The sequence below is a fragment of the Stegostoma tigrinum genome, chromosome 29, assembly GCF_030684315.1.
Source record: "Stegostoma tigrinum isolate sSteTig4 chromosome 29, sSteTig4.hap1, whole genome shotgun sequence".
Taxonomy (NCBI): domain Eukaryota; kingdom Metazoa; phylum Chordata; class Chondrichthyes; order Orectolobiformes; family Stegostomatidae; genus Stegostoma; species Stegostoma tigrinum.
The window spans coordinates 5,818,564-5,835,017 of NC_081382.1; the positions used below are offsets into that span (position 1 = coordinate 5,818,564).

Below are 16,454 nucleotides of genomic sequence, written 5' to 3' on the forward strand. Positions count from 1 at the left end.
AATTTACATAGATGATTTGGAGTTGGGGACTAAGTGTGGTGTGTCAAACTTTGCAGATGATACTAAGATGAGTGTGCATACTAAGTGTGCATAAGACACTGCAAGTCTACAGAGGGATATAGATAGTCTAAGTGAGTGGGCACAGATCTGGTAAATGGAGTAGAATGTTGATAAATGTGAGGCCATTCATTTTGGTAGGAATAACAGCAAAATGGACTATGTTTAAATAGTAAAAAGTTGCAGCAAGCTCCTTTGCAGAGGGACTTGGGTATCCTTGTGCATGTATCGCTAAAAGTAGTATTGCAGGTACAGCAGGTAATTAAAAAGGCAAATGGAATTTTGTCTGTCATTGCTATAGCGATAGAGTTTAAAAACAGGGAGGCTATGCTGCAGCTGTATAGGGTCCTGGTGAGGCCACACCTGGAGTACTGTGTGCAGTTTTGGTCTCCTTACTTGAGAGGGGATCTACTGGCACTGGAGGAGATTCACTTGGTTGATTCCAGAGTTGAGAGGATTGGATTATGAGGAGAGACTGAGTAGACTGGGATTATACTCATTGGAATTCAGAAGACTGCGGGGAGAGCTTGTAGAAACATATAGGATTATGAAGGGAATAGATAAGGTGGAGGCAAGGAGGTTGTTTCCGCTAGTAGGTGAAACTAGGACTAGACGGCATTGCCTCAGAATAAAGGGAAGCTGTTGTAGGACTGAGGTCAGGAGGAACTTCTTCACCCAAAGGGTTGTGAATCTGTGAAATTCCCTGCCCAGTGAAGCGGTTGAAGCTACCTCGCTGAATGTATTTAACGCAAGGCGAGATAAATTTGTCAACAGTAAAGGAATTAAGGGTTATGGTGTACAGGCGGGTCAGTGGAGCTGAGTCTCAAAAAGATCAGCCATGATCTTATTGTATGGTGGGCCAGGCTTGAGGGGTCGGATGGCCTACTCCTGCTCCTAGTACTTATGTTCTTATTGTGTTCTTATGATTTGCAGTGCATTTTCTGCTTTTATTTCATAACTTATGTATTTGAAGCATTTTGGTTTATCTTTTGGCTGAAAGACAAGTCAGTTCCTCCCAGGTCCATGCTGCTACAATACGTGCTGATGGTGGGGGTCACAGCATCACCTACACAGCTTTTCAGAATGTAACATTTGCTTTTTGAGAATAAATTTAGTGACGTTGTCAAAATGGGTAGAACAGAGGTATGACTTACCTGGCTCTGTGATCGTGAATTTTCTCTCTACGTCAGTCTCTGCTGCCGTTTGGTTATCCACAGCAGTTGGTAAGCTATCGTGCATTTCAATTTTAATTTCCTGTAGCAAGAAAGAGCAGTCAGGCAGTGAGACTTGGGGACATGGTAAGGGTCCAGTGCTGTAACTGATGTGCAGCATTGAACAGCAAAGAGCTAGCTATGAGTAATATATGTGTAGACAGGAACAGATATTCAATATTCAAGAAGCCGAGGCAACAGGTACATCACACGTAGCTTTCTACTTCCTTGACTCTTTTTCTCTTCTTAATTGACACCCTTCTGTTTCATATTGGAGCCCACATTGTTCTTTGCACCTCGACTTACTTTCTCTCAAGGAGAATGTTCTGCAAGTAAAAGCCAGTTGATCATTTTTTCAGAGGGACCATAAGAAATAAAAACATCCAGCCCGTCGAGCATGCGCAGCCACTCATCTTGGCAGATCTGATTGTGGCCTCAAATCGACTATGCTACTTGCCCCAGTGGCCCTTGACTTACTAGTGAATCAAAAATCTTTGTAACTCTGAATGTATTTAGTAACCTAGCCTCCTCTGTTCAATAGAGAAGAGAATTCCAAACATTAACAACCTCTTAAGAGAAGAAATTCCTCTTTGCCTCTTTCTCAAATGTGACATCTCTTTAAATTGTATCCTGTGGATATCAATTCTTCCATGAGGGAAATATCCTCTTAATATCTACCCTGTCAGCTCCCTCAGAATTTTCTTATGTTTCAATGACCCCACTTCTCATTGTTCTAAACTCGAAGGTATACAGGTCTGAACCTGCTCTACCTTTCTGCATTGGACAAAGCCCACATCTTAAGAATCAGCCAATGAACCTTCTCTGAACTGTCTCTAATCCTTCCTTAAGATGAGCAAAATTGTACATAGTACTCCAGGTGCAGCCTCACCAAATATCCTGTACAGTTATAGCAAGACTTTCCTATGTACTCCATTCTGCTTGCAATAAACAAACCTAGCCAGTGGCAATCACATCCAGTGAGTGAATTTTTTTAAAAAAATCATTTTGTCTTTCTAATTCTTGCCACACCTGCATGCTGACAGTTTGTAATTCATGGGCAAGGACACCTAGGTCCCTCTGTACCACAGCAATTTCAACCTGTCTATTTAAATAATATTCTATTTTTCTATTTTTCCTGCCAAAGTGGACAACCTCACTCTCCTCTCCACCTATCTTCTCCTCTATCCATCTTTGGTCCGCATCCCCCTCTCTCCCTATTTATTTCAGAACCCTCTCCCCATCCCCCTCTCTGATGAAGGGTCCAGGCCCGAAACGTCAGCTTTTGTGCTCCTGAGATGCTGCTGGGCCTGCTGTGTTCATCCAGCTTCACACTTTGTTATCTATTATACCACCAAATGTCTCCTTTTGCTCATACACCCAGCCAATTTATATACATTTACAAACTATTTTATCCTCATAGCTTACTCTGTTATCTATCTTTGTGACATTGGCATCTTTGACTACAATCCAGTTGGGTCCATTCATCCAAGTCATTAATACAAACTGTAAATAATGGAGTGCCCAAAATGATCTCTGTGGCACTTTACTAGTTACTGTTTGCTGTCCTGAAAATAGTCTTTTTATCCTGAACCTTCATTTTCTGTTATTTAGCCAGTCCTCTATCCATGCTAATATTATCACCCCTGAGGCCATAGTTCTTATCTTGTGCAGTAACGTTTGATGTGGAACCTTGTTGACTGTGTTTTGGAAATCCAAATACTCCATGTCTGATGGTTCCGTCCATCCATCCTGCTTATTACATCCTCAAATAAATTTATCAAGCATGATTTCTCTTCCACAAAACCATGTTGACTACTCGTGAGTCACATGTTCTGCTTACACCTCATCTTTAATAATCTTGCCATTTTCTCAACAACCGGTATTAGACTAACTGGCCTATAATTTCCAGCTGTGCGTTCACCACGCTATTTTCAAGATCCTAAAATGCTGACCATCAGTTCGAGGAGACTTGTCGGCGATGGCTATGATGACGTTGTTTCGCCACATACACTAACTTTATGCATAATGCAAGTAAAGTATATCATATGAATATCTCCTTCACAACCATTCAATAATGAGGGAATGCATTGCTTGATCTGAACCTGGATTTTGAGTGATAAGGAATGAAGAACTCACCGGCATGAGGTTAGTGCTCTGTATGTTGTCACCGAGGTTTGAATAGGGAGTTGAAACACTCCTCAGTTCCCTTCTAAATAATTCAGGGTATTGCTCTGTCCATTCATCTTCGTTGAACGAGATTGGAGTAGGTGGGTGCTCAGATCCTGCACAGACACACACACACACACACACACACACACACACGCGCGCGCAGATGTAAAGCTTTTAAATAGTGCCTTTTGTTTGAACTGCATGTGACACATGCCTTGCTCTGAGACATATTTAAATTAGATTATATTCATGCTGAAATGTCTAATTCTGTCTCCTCAAATCCTACCTGATTTGCTGAGTCATTCCAGAATTTTTCATTTATGCTTTACATCTGAAAATAAAACTTTTCCACAAGAACTTGCATCAGGATAGTCAGAATTGCAGATGGTAGAATCAGAGATAACACAGTCTGGAGCTGGAAGAACACAAGATCCAAACCGAGATGTCAACTTTACTGCTCCTTTGATACTGCATGGCCTGCTGTGTTCCTCCAGCTCCACTCTGTGTTATCTTATGTCCACTTACATGTTTTGCTTCATTTCATTCTGAAAACTGGCAGGTTTGAGAACTAAATAATTCTGATTCCCATACCCTTCAGTTCCAGAGCTTTACCAAGGGAGCGTGGGACCACTTTGACCTAACCTGTCAGGGATTTTCAAAGCTCCACAATCAGTGTCACTTGATTTATTGTAAAATAACGGGTAGAGTCGCTGTGATTCTCTGTCCCATCACTGCTGGCATTGTTGGGGAGACAAAAGAGATGACAAGGCCTAGGAATTTTCTGATATGCCGAATGACCCATTCAAAACTGTGGCCAGTGGTGTATGGACACAGAAAGTCCACATCTCCCAAAGAACATTATGAGCTAATGACCATTGCCCCTCAGCCAAGCCCTGTCCTCATGTGTTTGTGCCAACAAGGATCTTCCAGCTGGAACTGACTGCTTCAGGATTCATGACTAAGGAACAAGTAGCATACCCAGGTGTGCAGTGTGCACTGTAAAGTTCCCCAGCCTTTGACATGTGGAACATTGCTCCCTCTCAATAACTAATTCAAAGATACATAAACAATGATGAGAAAGAAGCATGATTTTATATTGAGCTTGAGTAAAGTCCAAACAACCATACAGTGCAGGTGGAGGCTATTGATCCCATTCTACCTAGGATGCCTCTTTGGAAGATCTAATCAATTAGTTCCTTTCTCCTGAGGTAACAAAGTGTGGAGCTGGATGAACACGGCAGGCCAAGCAGCATCTTAGGAGCACAAAAGCTAACATTTCGGACCTAGACCCTTCATCAGAAAAGGGGGAGGGGGAGACGGTTCTGAAATAAATAGGGAGAGAGGGGGAGGTGGTTTGAAGATGGATAGAGGAGAAGATAGGTGGAGAGGAGACAGACAAATTAAAGGGGCGGAGATGGAATCAGTAAAGGTGAGTGTAGGTGGGGAGGGGATAGGTTAGTCTGGGGAGGATGGACAGGTCAAGGGGGTGGGATGAGGTTATAGGAAGGAATTGGAGTTGGGAGGAGGGGATAGATGAGATGAAGAATAGGTTAGGGAGATGGGGATGGGCTGGGCTGGTTTTGGGATGCAGTGGGGGGAGGGGAGATTTTGAAGCTTGTGAAATCCACATAGATACCATTGGGCTGCAGGGTTCCCAAGCGGAATATGAGTTGCTGTTCCTGAACCTTCAGGTGGCATCATTATGGCACTGCAGGAGACCCAGGATGGACATGTCATCTAAGGAATGGGAGGGGGAGTTGAAATGGTTCGTGACTGGGAGGTGCAGTTGTTTAGTGCGAACTGAGCAGAGCTGTTCTGCCTCCACTTGGTTTCCCCGATGTAGAGGAAGCCACATCGGGTACAGCGGATGCAGTATACCACATTGGCAGATGTGCAGGTGAACATCTGCTTGATGTGGAAAGTCATCTTGGGGCCTGGCATGGGGGTGAGGGAGGAGGTGTGGGGGCAAGTGTAGCACTTACTGCGGTTGCAGGGGAAGGTGCTGGGTGTGGTGGGTGTGGAGGGGAGTGTGGAGCGGACAAGGGAGTCATGGAGAGAGTTGTCTCCCTGGAAATCAGACAAGGGTGGGTATGGAAAAATGTCTTCGGTGGTGAGGTCGGATTGCAGATGGCGGAAGTGTCAGAGGATGATGCATTTCTCCTGTTTTTTTTCCATTGATCTGCAATTTTACATTAAACAACCCATTGGAAATGACTGTTGAATCTGCAGCCATTCAAGCAGTGAATTCCGGATCCAAACAAGTCACTGCATAGTAGAAATTGCCCTCACTTTCCATGTAGTCTTTTTTCCAACTCCATTCTGTTTGTGTCTTCTGGTTACAGCCTGGTGCAAACAATTTCTTTACATCTCAAAACTTTCATCATTTTGAGTGCCTCTGTTAAGTTTTCTTCCCGTTCTTAAGAACAATCCAACTTTGGAAGCGTTTCTAAATAACTGCATTCTCTCATCCTTTGGACTATTCTTGTAAAGTTGTTTGTACTCTCTTTAATGTCCTTTGTCAAAGTATAGGGCCTAAAACTGAACACCATTCTCAGCTGAGGCTTTACCACTGATTTCTGAAGGTTTGGCAATCACTATACCTCAAGAAATAAATCAAAGTGGGGAAATATTTTGTGGGAATTTGGAAGTGTTTATTTTACTTCTCTATCTCTCATCCTACCACCTGCCTTCAAAGTTTCTTCCAAACTTTCAGCAGGAAATGCCACATAAACGCATAACTGGACACAAGAGGTTTTACCTGTGACTATCTTGTGGGAAGCAGAAAGTTTCTTTTCTATGTACTTATGACGTTTCAAAATCTCCATCTGAATGATGTTCATCCTCTTGCCCTTCAAGAACTGAAAGAAAAGATGGAGATGTTAAGCATTGTAATGATCACGTAATCTCTACAGTGTGGAAGCAGGCCATCGGGTCCCCACTGTCCCTCCAAACACCACCCCACCCAGACCCACCCTATCCCTGTAATCCTGCACTTCCCATGGCTAACTCACCTAGCCTGCACATCCCTGAACACTACGGACAATTTAGCACAGCCAATTCACCTAAGCTGCACATCTTTAGACTGTGGGAGGAAACCAGAGCACCTGAAGGAAACCCAGGCAAACATTGGGAGAATGTGCAAACTGCATACAAACAGTCACCTGAGGATGGAAATAAACTTGGGTCCCTGGTGCTGTGAGGCAGCAGTGCTAATCACGGAGTGACCGTGCTGCAATAAGGTTTGACATGACTAGGCTAAGATAGCGGACTGACCACTAGAGGATTGCTCAGTTTCTCCTGTCACCTTCGGATTTTTCCATCTCATTTTTCTCTAAAATAGAAGCAAAATATTGCGAATGCTGGAGACCTGAAATAAAGACTTCCTGAATAACTTGGCATACCTTTCCATTCCAAGTCAGAGACCAGTCAAGAGTCTTGACCTAACTAATCCAGCCCATTCCTGGCTGGTCTCCCACATACTGTCCTTCATTAACCCGAGGTCATCCAAAACTCTGCCACCTGTGACTTAATTCACACCAACTCCTGTTCCCCTATTTCTTGCAGATCTGCATTGGTTCTCAATCATGTACGGTGGCTCACTGGTTAGCACTGCAGCCTCACAGCGCCAGGGACCTGGGTTCGATTCCACCCTCAGGTGACTGTCTGTGCGGAGTTTGCACATTCTCCCTGTGTCAATGCCAGTTTCCTCCGGGTGCTCCGGTTTTCTTCCGCAGTCCAAAGATGTGCAGGTTAGGGTGGATCGGCCATGCTAAATTGCCCATAGTGTTCAGGGGTGTGTAGATTAGGTGGGTTACAGGGGAATGGGTCTGGGTGGGATGCTCTGAGGTTCAGTGTGAACTGGTTGGGCTGAAAGGCCTGTTTCCACACTGTAGGGATTCTGTGATCTATGATCTTTATTTTAAAATTCTTATCCCACCATGGCCTCGCTTTTCCCCATCTCTGTCGCCAGGCCCCTAACCCTGTTAGATATTTTTTCGTTCATGTAATTCTGGCCTCTTGTGTATAACAGTCATAATCATTGTACCATTGGTGGTTGTGCATTCAGTTACCGAGGATCTAAGCTCCGGAACTCCTTTCCTACACTTCTCTACATCACTTGCCTGCTTTAAGACACTTCTTAAAGCCTACCTCTTTGACGAAGCCTTTGGTTGCTGATCTAATATTTTCTTGCATGTTTTGGGATAAAATTTTGTTTTATAACTCAAATATGGAGTTCATTGAGCTGTTTATTGTGTTTAAGGTGCTATATAAATGTAAGTGGTTGTTGACTAGGCATTGCCGTCCCTTTTTGGGCAGACAGTGGATAACCTTGCCTTTTTGCAGCATCTTCCCTCCCACAGTGGAGATGGCTGAGTGGGTTACAATCTTCCTTATTGCCAAGGAATAAAGCTGCCATATTCCTACTAGACCACAGGGCTGCTCTCTCATGGGGGAGAGAGAGAGAGAGAGAGACAACTGACGGTGCTTTAACCTGAGGGTGAGGAGGAGAGAGGTTGATAAGGAGCCCTTCACCTCAGCTGGTGCAAGAATTGAACCAATGCTGCTGGCATCACTCACCAGCCGTCCAGCCAAATGACCTACCTTACCCCTGCCAAGGAACAGACAAGTATAGAAAATCCATTTGGATCTCCAGAACTGCAGCTGACCACACCACCACCAACATCACCCCTCCCCCCAACGCCGTCCCCATCCCCTGTAAGACCACATGTTTGAGTTCTTCAGCACTTACAATAAAAGGAACTGATTTCCTTCAGTTTAAGTCGGCCTTTGAACTTAAATTCTTGCAATGTCCCTGGTTTACCTTGCCATCCATTTTGTAGCTGGTGGTTGGTAGAACTTGCTGCTGCTTCCCTGTGAGGCTACGGAGGGCAAATTTCTTGTGGAGTGGGGTAGGCTCAACATACGCTGAGAGCTTTCTAGAGTCCTGGCTCTCTTCCACACTGCACAGAAATGAAAGAAATTAAAGTGTGGCGTTAAAAGAAAGGAGGAGTTTGGAAATTAAATATTTCAATCGGAATTATTGTAAAAGTTAGTGAATTAATAATATGATTATTAATGTCTGAAGGCACTAATTAAAATCAATAGTTGAATTAAGGTGCTAGCTAGACTCTCAAAGAGGAAATAGAGATCATGGATGAGCAGCTGAGACCTGTTGCTTGCAATTCCTGCACCTTGTGGGAACTTCAGAACTCCTCAGGTATTTTTGGGGGCCACAGATGCAGTAAATGCCCCCAAATGCTGAGGAACTTGTAGAGATTGAGGGGCAACTGGAGAGCATCAGGAAGAATGAGGGATTCCTGGATCAGACATCGCAGTTGGTTACCCATCGTGATGGCTGAACATTACTGTTGGGTGACCATCAGGAAGAGGCAGGTAGTACATAAGAAGACCAGTGGGGGTGATGACATCTGAAGGACTGCACCCAGACTATGGTGCCAATGGTCAAGGAATTGCACAGGAGGAATCAATAGGAGAAATGCAGTATTACAGGAGATTCTACATGTGGGAATGAAGAGATATTTCTGTAACTGTTACCTTGAGTGCCCATGGCCATCTCTGGTGCCAGTCGGTGTAAAAAAACATTTTGGAGAGTCTTCAGAATATTCTGCAGGAGAAAGGGAGTGAGGAGGAGGTTGTGGCATGTGTTGGCACCAATGGGTATAGAGCGGGTATTGAGGTCCTATGGTTAGATTTTCAAAAACTAGGATGGCAGCATAAAAGTAGAGTTACAAAAGGTAGTAATCTCTGGATTACTCCCAGTGCCATGCATTAGCAAGAGTATAAATAGGAAGCTGGGTAGGATCAATGTATCATTTGAAGCATGGTACAAAAGGGAAGGCTACAGATTGTTGAGGATCTGGACCAGTTCAGGGCAGGATACACCTACTCAAAATACTGGTTACACCTCAGCAAAACTAGGAGTAATGATTCCACAGGAGGTTAATTAGTGCTGTTGGGGACGGGTTAAACAATATTGGCAGAGAGGATGGTACCTGTATATTGAAATAGAAAAGAGAATCAGGTGCAAAAAGGCTTGTACTAAAGGAGGAAATACTAGCATATTAAATGGGAGCAGAATAAGTAAAGTTATATCCGATATTTCTGGCAAACATTGACACTGCTTTCTCTTTACAGATGCTGACTTATAGAGTCATACAGTCAAACATCATGGAAACCGACCCTTCGGTCCAACCAGTCAATGATGACCTTAATCCCAACCTAAACAAATGTACCTATGCTTGGCGTGTACACCTCCAGACATTTCTTATTCAAGTGTCTTTTAAAGTCAGAAGTCACACAACACCAGGTTATAGTCCAACAGGTTTATTTGAAAGCACAGCTTTCAGAGTGGGAGATAAAGCACTGCACATCCTTCAGTGCCTCTCTTGGTTAAATTAGTAAACCAAGGTTTTTCTGATTGGCCCAGGTTAACAACCCAAATCGAGAACCTTGTGGTCAACAAGATCCACCTGGTTCCAATCACAACATCCCAACCCTCCCAAGTCAGGGTAAGTAGGCCTCGTCTTTCTTTTGTAATTACTCTCGTAACGTTAGCATCCCAAATCCAGTTCCTCTGACTCAGACTCAGACACAGGCGGCATGGACCAGACTGTGGCCCATCTCTTGCATCTAGGACCTCACAGGAGAGTTTCCTCCTCCTCTTCTGGCAGTAACAGTATCAAAGCTTCATTATTTGGACTCTGAGCTTTGCTTGACATGGAGGGGGAGAACCAATGCCTTCCGACAGGCCATCTGGCTGTTCTGAGGGGACAGGTATACTTTAACTCCGGCCCCATTTGTGAGGTAACGGCTTTCAGGTGATCCATGTGTTGGTTCAGGACTGTATCACCCATCCAAACTTTATAAATCACAGGACCTGACCTTGCATCAACCTCACCTTGTACCCATACAGGACCATTCCCATGGTTCTGTCACCAAACTTTGTCCCCTGAATTAAATTGTCTGTCTCAGTTAGAGGAGGCATTTAGCCTGCATTGGCATTCGTACTGCAGTTTCACCTGTTTCCCCACCCCGTCCCAAGTCTAGTAATATCAGGTTTAACCTGGTGTGGAGTCTTCTCACCATCAGCAACTCTGCTGGAGCTATCCCTGTTGATAGGTGTGGAGTCATCCTGTAATCAAACAGGAACAGGGACAGATTGGTATCAGTGATAATGGGAACTGCAGATGCTGGAGAATCCAAGATAATAAAGTGTGAAGCTGGATGAACACAGCAGGCCCAGCAGCATCTCAGGAGCACAAAAGCTGACGTTTTGGGCCTAGACCCTTCATCAGAGAGGGGGTGGGGTGAGGGTTCTGGAATAAATAGGGAGGGGGGGGGAGGCAGACCGAAGATGGAGAGAAAAGAAGATAGGTGGAGAGGAGAGTATAGGTGGGGAGGTAGGGAGGGGATAGGTCAGTCCAGGGAAGACGGACAGGTCAAGGAGGTGGGATGAGGTTAGTAGGTAGGAGATGGAGGTGTGGCTTGGGGTGGTAGGGATGGGTGAGAGGAAGAACAGGTTAGAGAGGCAGAGACAGGTTGGACTGGTTTTGGGATGCAGTGGGGGGAGGGGACAAACTGGCCTGGTTTTGGGATGCGGTGGGGGAAGGGGAGATTTTGAAGCTGGTGAAGTCCACACTGATACCATTGGGCTGCAGGGTTCCCAAGCGGAATATGAGTTGCTGTTCCTGCAACCTTTGGGTGGCATCATTATGGCACTGCAGGAGGCCCATCATGGACATGTCATCTAAAGAATGGGAGGGGGAGTGGAAATGGTTTGCGACTGGGAGGTGCAGTTGTTTATTGCCAACCGAGCGGAGGTGTTCTGCAAAGCGGTCCCCAAGCCTCCACTTGGTTTCCTCAATGTAGGCGAAGCCACACCGGGTACAATGGATGCAGTATATCACATTGGCAGATGTGCAGGTGAACCTCTGCTTAATATGGAAAGTCATCTTGGGGCCTGGGATGGGGGTGAGGGAGGAGGTGTGGGGGCAAGTGTAGCATTTCCTGCGGTTGCAGGGGAAGGTGCTGGGTGTGGTGGGGTTGGAGGGCAGTGTGGAGCGAACAAGGGAGTCACAGAGAGAGTGGGCTCTCCGGAAAGCAGACAAGGGTGGGTATGGAAAAATGTCTTGGGTGGTGGGGGTCGGACTGTAGATGGCGGAAGTGTTGGAGGATGATGCGTTGTATCTGGAGGTTGATGGGGTGGTGTGTGAGAACGAGGGGGATCCTCTTTGGGCGGCTGTGGCGGGGGCGGGGTGTGAGGGATGTGTTGCGGGAGACGTGGTCAAGGGCGTTCTCGACCACTGTCAGGGGGAAGTTGCGGTCCTTGAAGAACTTGGACATCTGGGATGTGCGGGAGTGGAATGCCTCATCGTGGGAGCAGACGCGGCGGAGGCAGAGGAATTGGGAATAGGGGATGGAATTTTTGCAGGAGGGTGGGTGGGAGGAGATGTATTCTAGGTAGCTGTGGGAGTCGGTGGGCTTGAAATGGACATCAGTTACAAGCTGGTTGCCTGAGATGGAGACTGAGAGGTCCAGGAAGGTGAGGGATGTGCTGGAGATGGCCCAGGTGAACTGAAGGTTAGGGTGGAAGGTGTTGGTGAAGTGGACGAACTGTTCGAGCTCCTCTGGGGATCAAGAGGCGGCGCCGATACAGTCATCAATGTAACGGAGGAAGAGGTGCGGTTTGGGGCCTGTGTAGGTGCGGAAGAGGGACTGTTCCACGTAACCTACAAAGAGGCAGGCATAGCTGGGACCCATGCAGGTACCCATGGCCACCTCCTTTGTCTGTAGGAAGTGGGAGGAATCGAAAGAGAAGTTGTTGAGGGTGAGGACGAGTTCGGCTAGGCGGATGAGGGTGTCGGTGAAGGGGGACTGGTCAGTCCTGCTGGACAGGAAGAAGCGGAGGGCCTTGAGGCCATCTGCATGCGGAATACAGGTGTGTAGGGACTGGATGTCCATGGTGAAAATGAGGTGTTGGGGGCCAGGGAATTGGAAGTCCTGGAGGAGGTGGAGGGTGTGGGTGGTGTCACGGACATAGGTAGGGAGTTCCTGGACCAAATGGGAGAAAATGGAGTCCAGTTAGATGGAGATGAGTTTGGTGGGGCAGGAGCAGGCTGAGACGATGGGTCGACCAGGGCAGGCAGGTTTGTGGATTTTGGGAAGGAGATAGAAACGGGCCGTGCGGGGTTGGGGAACAATGAGGTTGGAGGCTGTGGGTGGGAGGTCCCCTGAGGTGATGAGGTCACGAATGGTGTTGGAGATGATGGTTTGGTGCTCGGGTGTGGGGTCATGATCGAGGGGGCGGTAGGAGGTGGTGTTGGAGAGTTGGCGTTTGGCCTCGGCGATGTAGAGGTCAGTGCGCCATACTACTACTGTGCCTCCGTTGGTATCAATTGACATTGTAGGCTGCTTCTTTAAGCCTGCGTTCAATGTTTGGAGCACTCTTTCCACTAGACCAGTTGCTGGTAGATGGTATGGATCTGTCCTTATATGCTGAATGCCATTGGACTTTAGGAAATATTAGAATTCCCTGCTGGTAAATTATGTCCTATTTTCCATGACCAGTATTTCCAGGAGTCCGTGTATTCTGAACGATGCTTGCATCTTCTCAATCATCATCCCCGAGTTTGCTGAATGAGCTTTATGCACATCCAACCACTTTGAATGGGCATCCACAATGACCAGGACCTTTGAGGCCATGAAAGAACTGGCATTGTCGACATGCAGCTGAGTCCAAGGGCTTACCCAGCCATTCACACAAATGTGGGCGTGCTGCTGGTAGCAATTTTTGTTCCTGTTGGTATTCTGGGCACTGCCTCACCAACACAGCTATGTCAGCATCCAATCCTGGCCACCAGACATAGCTTCTTGCTAGTATCTTTTTCTTGGAAACCCTTGGATGACCCAGTTTGGCTAGTATCTGGTGGCAACCTTTTACTCTGGACAATCATCCTTGCTCCCCACAGGATATGCTGTTCTCTACAGTGATCTGATCTCACCAGGTCCAAAAATGTTTCAATCCTGGTACAATGGCATTTCTGTTTCCCCCTTTACCACCAGCTGTTTCAGTATCGCTAGAACAGGACTGTGTCTACAGTCAGATATTGTCTGCAGTGACTGCAACGGTGCCCAGAGAGTTTAAAGCCAAAGTGGACTCTTCCAGGGGAGGCACCACCAGTGGAGTATCTGCCAGTGGGAGGCGCCCCTGAATTAGCCACTTGTCCTCCTGGACGGTGTTCTAACTTGTACTTGTGCTCTCTGAGAATAAAGGCTCAGCGCTGAATTCTACCGGAAACCATGGGCAGCATGGCCTTGTCCTCCTTCAGTGGCCCTAGCAGGGATTTGTGATCTGTTACTATGACAAATTCTCATCTGTAAAGGTACTGGTGGAACTTCCTCAAACCAGAGATGACCGCTAAGCCTTCTTTCTGTATCTGGGCATACCTGCATTTATCATCAGCCAAAGTCCGGGAAGCATATGTTATCGGGCGCTCCTCTCTGGGTCACCAGTGAGCTAACACCAACCACCCTGATACCATACGGGGCGGCATTGCATGTCAGCACCAGATCTTGCTTGTGACTGGATGAGGAGTCCCAGAAATATGATACAATTAATACCCATACGGGTTTATACCAACATACAAGACTGCCATTTTCGAGCATCATCACTCTGCACTCTTTTCCAGCAGACTATGGAGAACATTCCACAAGGCTACCCCAGGTTGCAATTTATCTGGATGATGTACTAATCATCAGGGAAGATCAACAAAGAACACTTGGAGAACTTGGGTATAGTGCTTAAGTGTTTCTCCCAGGAGGGCTTATGCCTTAGATGAGAAAATCGTGTGTTCCAAATGCCCCAACTTGGGTCACAAAGTCGACAAAACTTGGTTACACCTGTTGGAAGAGGAAGTGAGGACGATCAGAGGAGCCCCGGCTTTCCTTTGTTAGTGAATTATTACGGAAAATTCATACATAACGTGACCTCCATCTTGGCACCCTTACATGTGCTATTGAAAAAGGGTCAGCCCTGGAAATGGTCGCAGAAGCAGCCTTTAGGGAAGTGAGAAAGCAGCTATCAGCTTCTAAAGTGTTGGCATATTAGGTACAGGTAGGCGCGGCTCTTGTCCAGCTTCGTAAAGGACAGCCATTCCTGCCATACAAATCCTCTATGCAAGGGATCGGGTATGGATCCAGCTGTGAGAAACAGTGTAACAAGGTGTAGAGCTGGATGAACACAGCAGGCCAAGCAGCATCAGTGGAGCAGGAAGGCTGACGTTTCGGGCCTAAACCCTTCTTCAGAAAAAGGCACGAAAACATCAGCCTTCCTGCTCTTCTGATGTTGCTTGGCCTGCTGTGTTCATCCAGCTCTACACCTTGTTACCTCAGATTGTCCGGCATCGGCAGTTCCTACTATCTCAGAAACAGTGTAACATTTGCTTAAAATCCCCAAGAAGTCAAACTGAGCTGTCAGGCTTCACAATCAGTGTGATCAGTGCTGCCCATTCTGCGAACTGCTCTAGTTTGATAACAAAGTGTGGAGCTGGATGAATACGGCAGGGCAAGCAGCATCTTAGGAGCACAAAAGCTGACGTTCTGAGCCTAGACCTAGACCCTAGAAGAGTCTAGGCCCGAAACGTGAGTCTTTGTGCTCCTAAGATGCTGCTTGCCCTGCCGTGTTCATCCAGCTCCACACTTTGTTATCTCGAATTCTCCAGCATCTGCAGTTCCCATTATGCTCTGGTTTGATGATTCTTTCACTCTCCAGCCTCCTGGTATCTGCCTCTACTTTTGCCCACAACGCAAACAGCACTGGGAGGGCCTTGCAAAATCTCAGATTTGCATCCTGGTCAACATGTTAAGAGGTTTTGGCCCCTTTGATAGTGCAAAGCCCTTCTTGAGAAACTCCTGGGTGTTTCACTGAGGCAACCATTTTCCAAATGAAAAATGTTGAGCCAATCAAGATGAATCTTTCTCAACCAATTTGTCCCAATATGTTTGGGCCTGAGCCTTTTACTACCATCAGTGGTAACTGCACAAACTGCTTCTCATAGGAGACTGGAACCGAAGCCGTGCCCTTAATTTTCAACAGTTCCCCCGTGTATGTTCTCAGTCTAGCTGAGGTCTTGTGCAAACTTAGGGGTTGGAGGCTCGAGCAAATCTTGTTAAAGACAGATTCTGCAACCACAGATACAGCTGTACTGGTATCGACTTCCATGGGACCTGGGTGGCCAGTCAACCAAACATTAATTTTAATTGGTTCCGATTTGGGTGTCACTAAGCACTTTAATTGTTCCAATCCACATGTAGGGGGATTTTTAGGGTGTGCATTCACCTGGGTACTGGCCTACACGTTTTCCCACTCCAGTCGATCCTTGTAGGACTCCTGAAATGGATTTCCCTGGTTCTCTAATAACCAAATAAAACTGATAGCATCTCAGAATTATACAAGGTTTGGGGTCATAATATTCCACAACCAAGTCCATCAAATCTTGGAAGTTTTATGTTCTGGTGACTTTGGGAAATTTAAGCTCCTTATAAACAAATATGCTGCAGGTCCACACACAGTCGGAAGGATTACTCATTGTTTTTCATTTGCCCCATTGTAATTTGCCCAGAAAAAATATCAGATTCTTTCCAAATACTGGGCCCTGTCTTCAACAGCAGGGTCAAATGAGCCAGGTTTCCCAAATAGAGGCATGATGCAAGAAATGCTTACTCCAACTCCAAGATGATAGTTGCAAGCAAATGTTCTTCAGGCACATCCTAACCCATCTATTTTGCTACTGCAATAAGTGAACAGAGGCCGGTGTCCTGTCACCGAGTCACCCTTTATTTACTCTTGCACAGTACACCGGCTGTTGCCAGCCACCTTGGAGTCAGCCCTCAACTGAGGAGATTCTAATCTCTTGGTTATATACATATTTTTTCCTCCTTGGTTATATTGGTCAGCCAAGGCTTTCCTGATTGGCCCAATGTAACAGCCCCTGTCAA

The 16,454-nt window shown here is 46.2% G+C and overlaps 1 protein-coding gene across 1 annotated transcript in view; it reads right to left on the reverse strand.

Annotated features, from left to right (window-relative positions):
* Window positions 1–16,454, reverse strand: part of LOC125465250 (mucin-2-like) — a 56,847-nt gene that overhangs the window by 14,157 nt on the left and 26,236 nt on the right. Inside the window, exons 8-11 of the mRNA XM_059638353.1 lie at window positions 8,260–8,398; window positions 6,196–6,295; window positions 3,405–3,511; window positions 1,212–1,311 (exon numbers count right to left, since the gene is read on the reverse strand). Coding sequence (XP_059494336.1) covers window positions 1,212–1,311; window positions 3,405–3,511; window positions 6,196–6,295; window positions 8,260–8,398 — 446 coding nt within the window. The remainder of the gene's footprint in view (window positions 1–1,211; window positions 1,312–3,404; window positions 3,512–6,195; window positions 6,296–8,259; window positions 8,399–16,454) is intronic.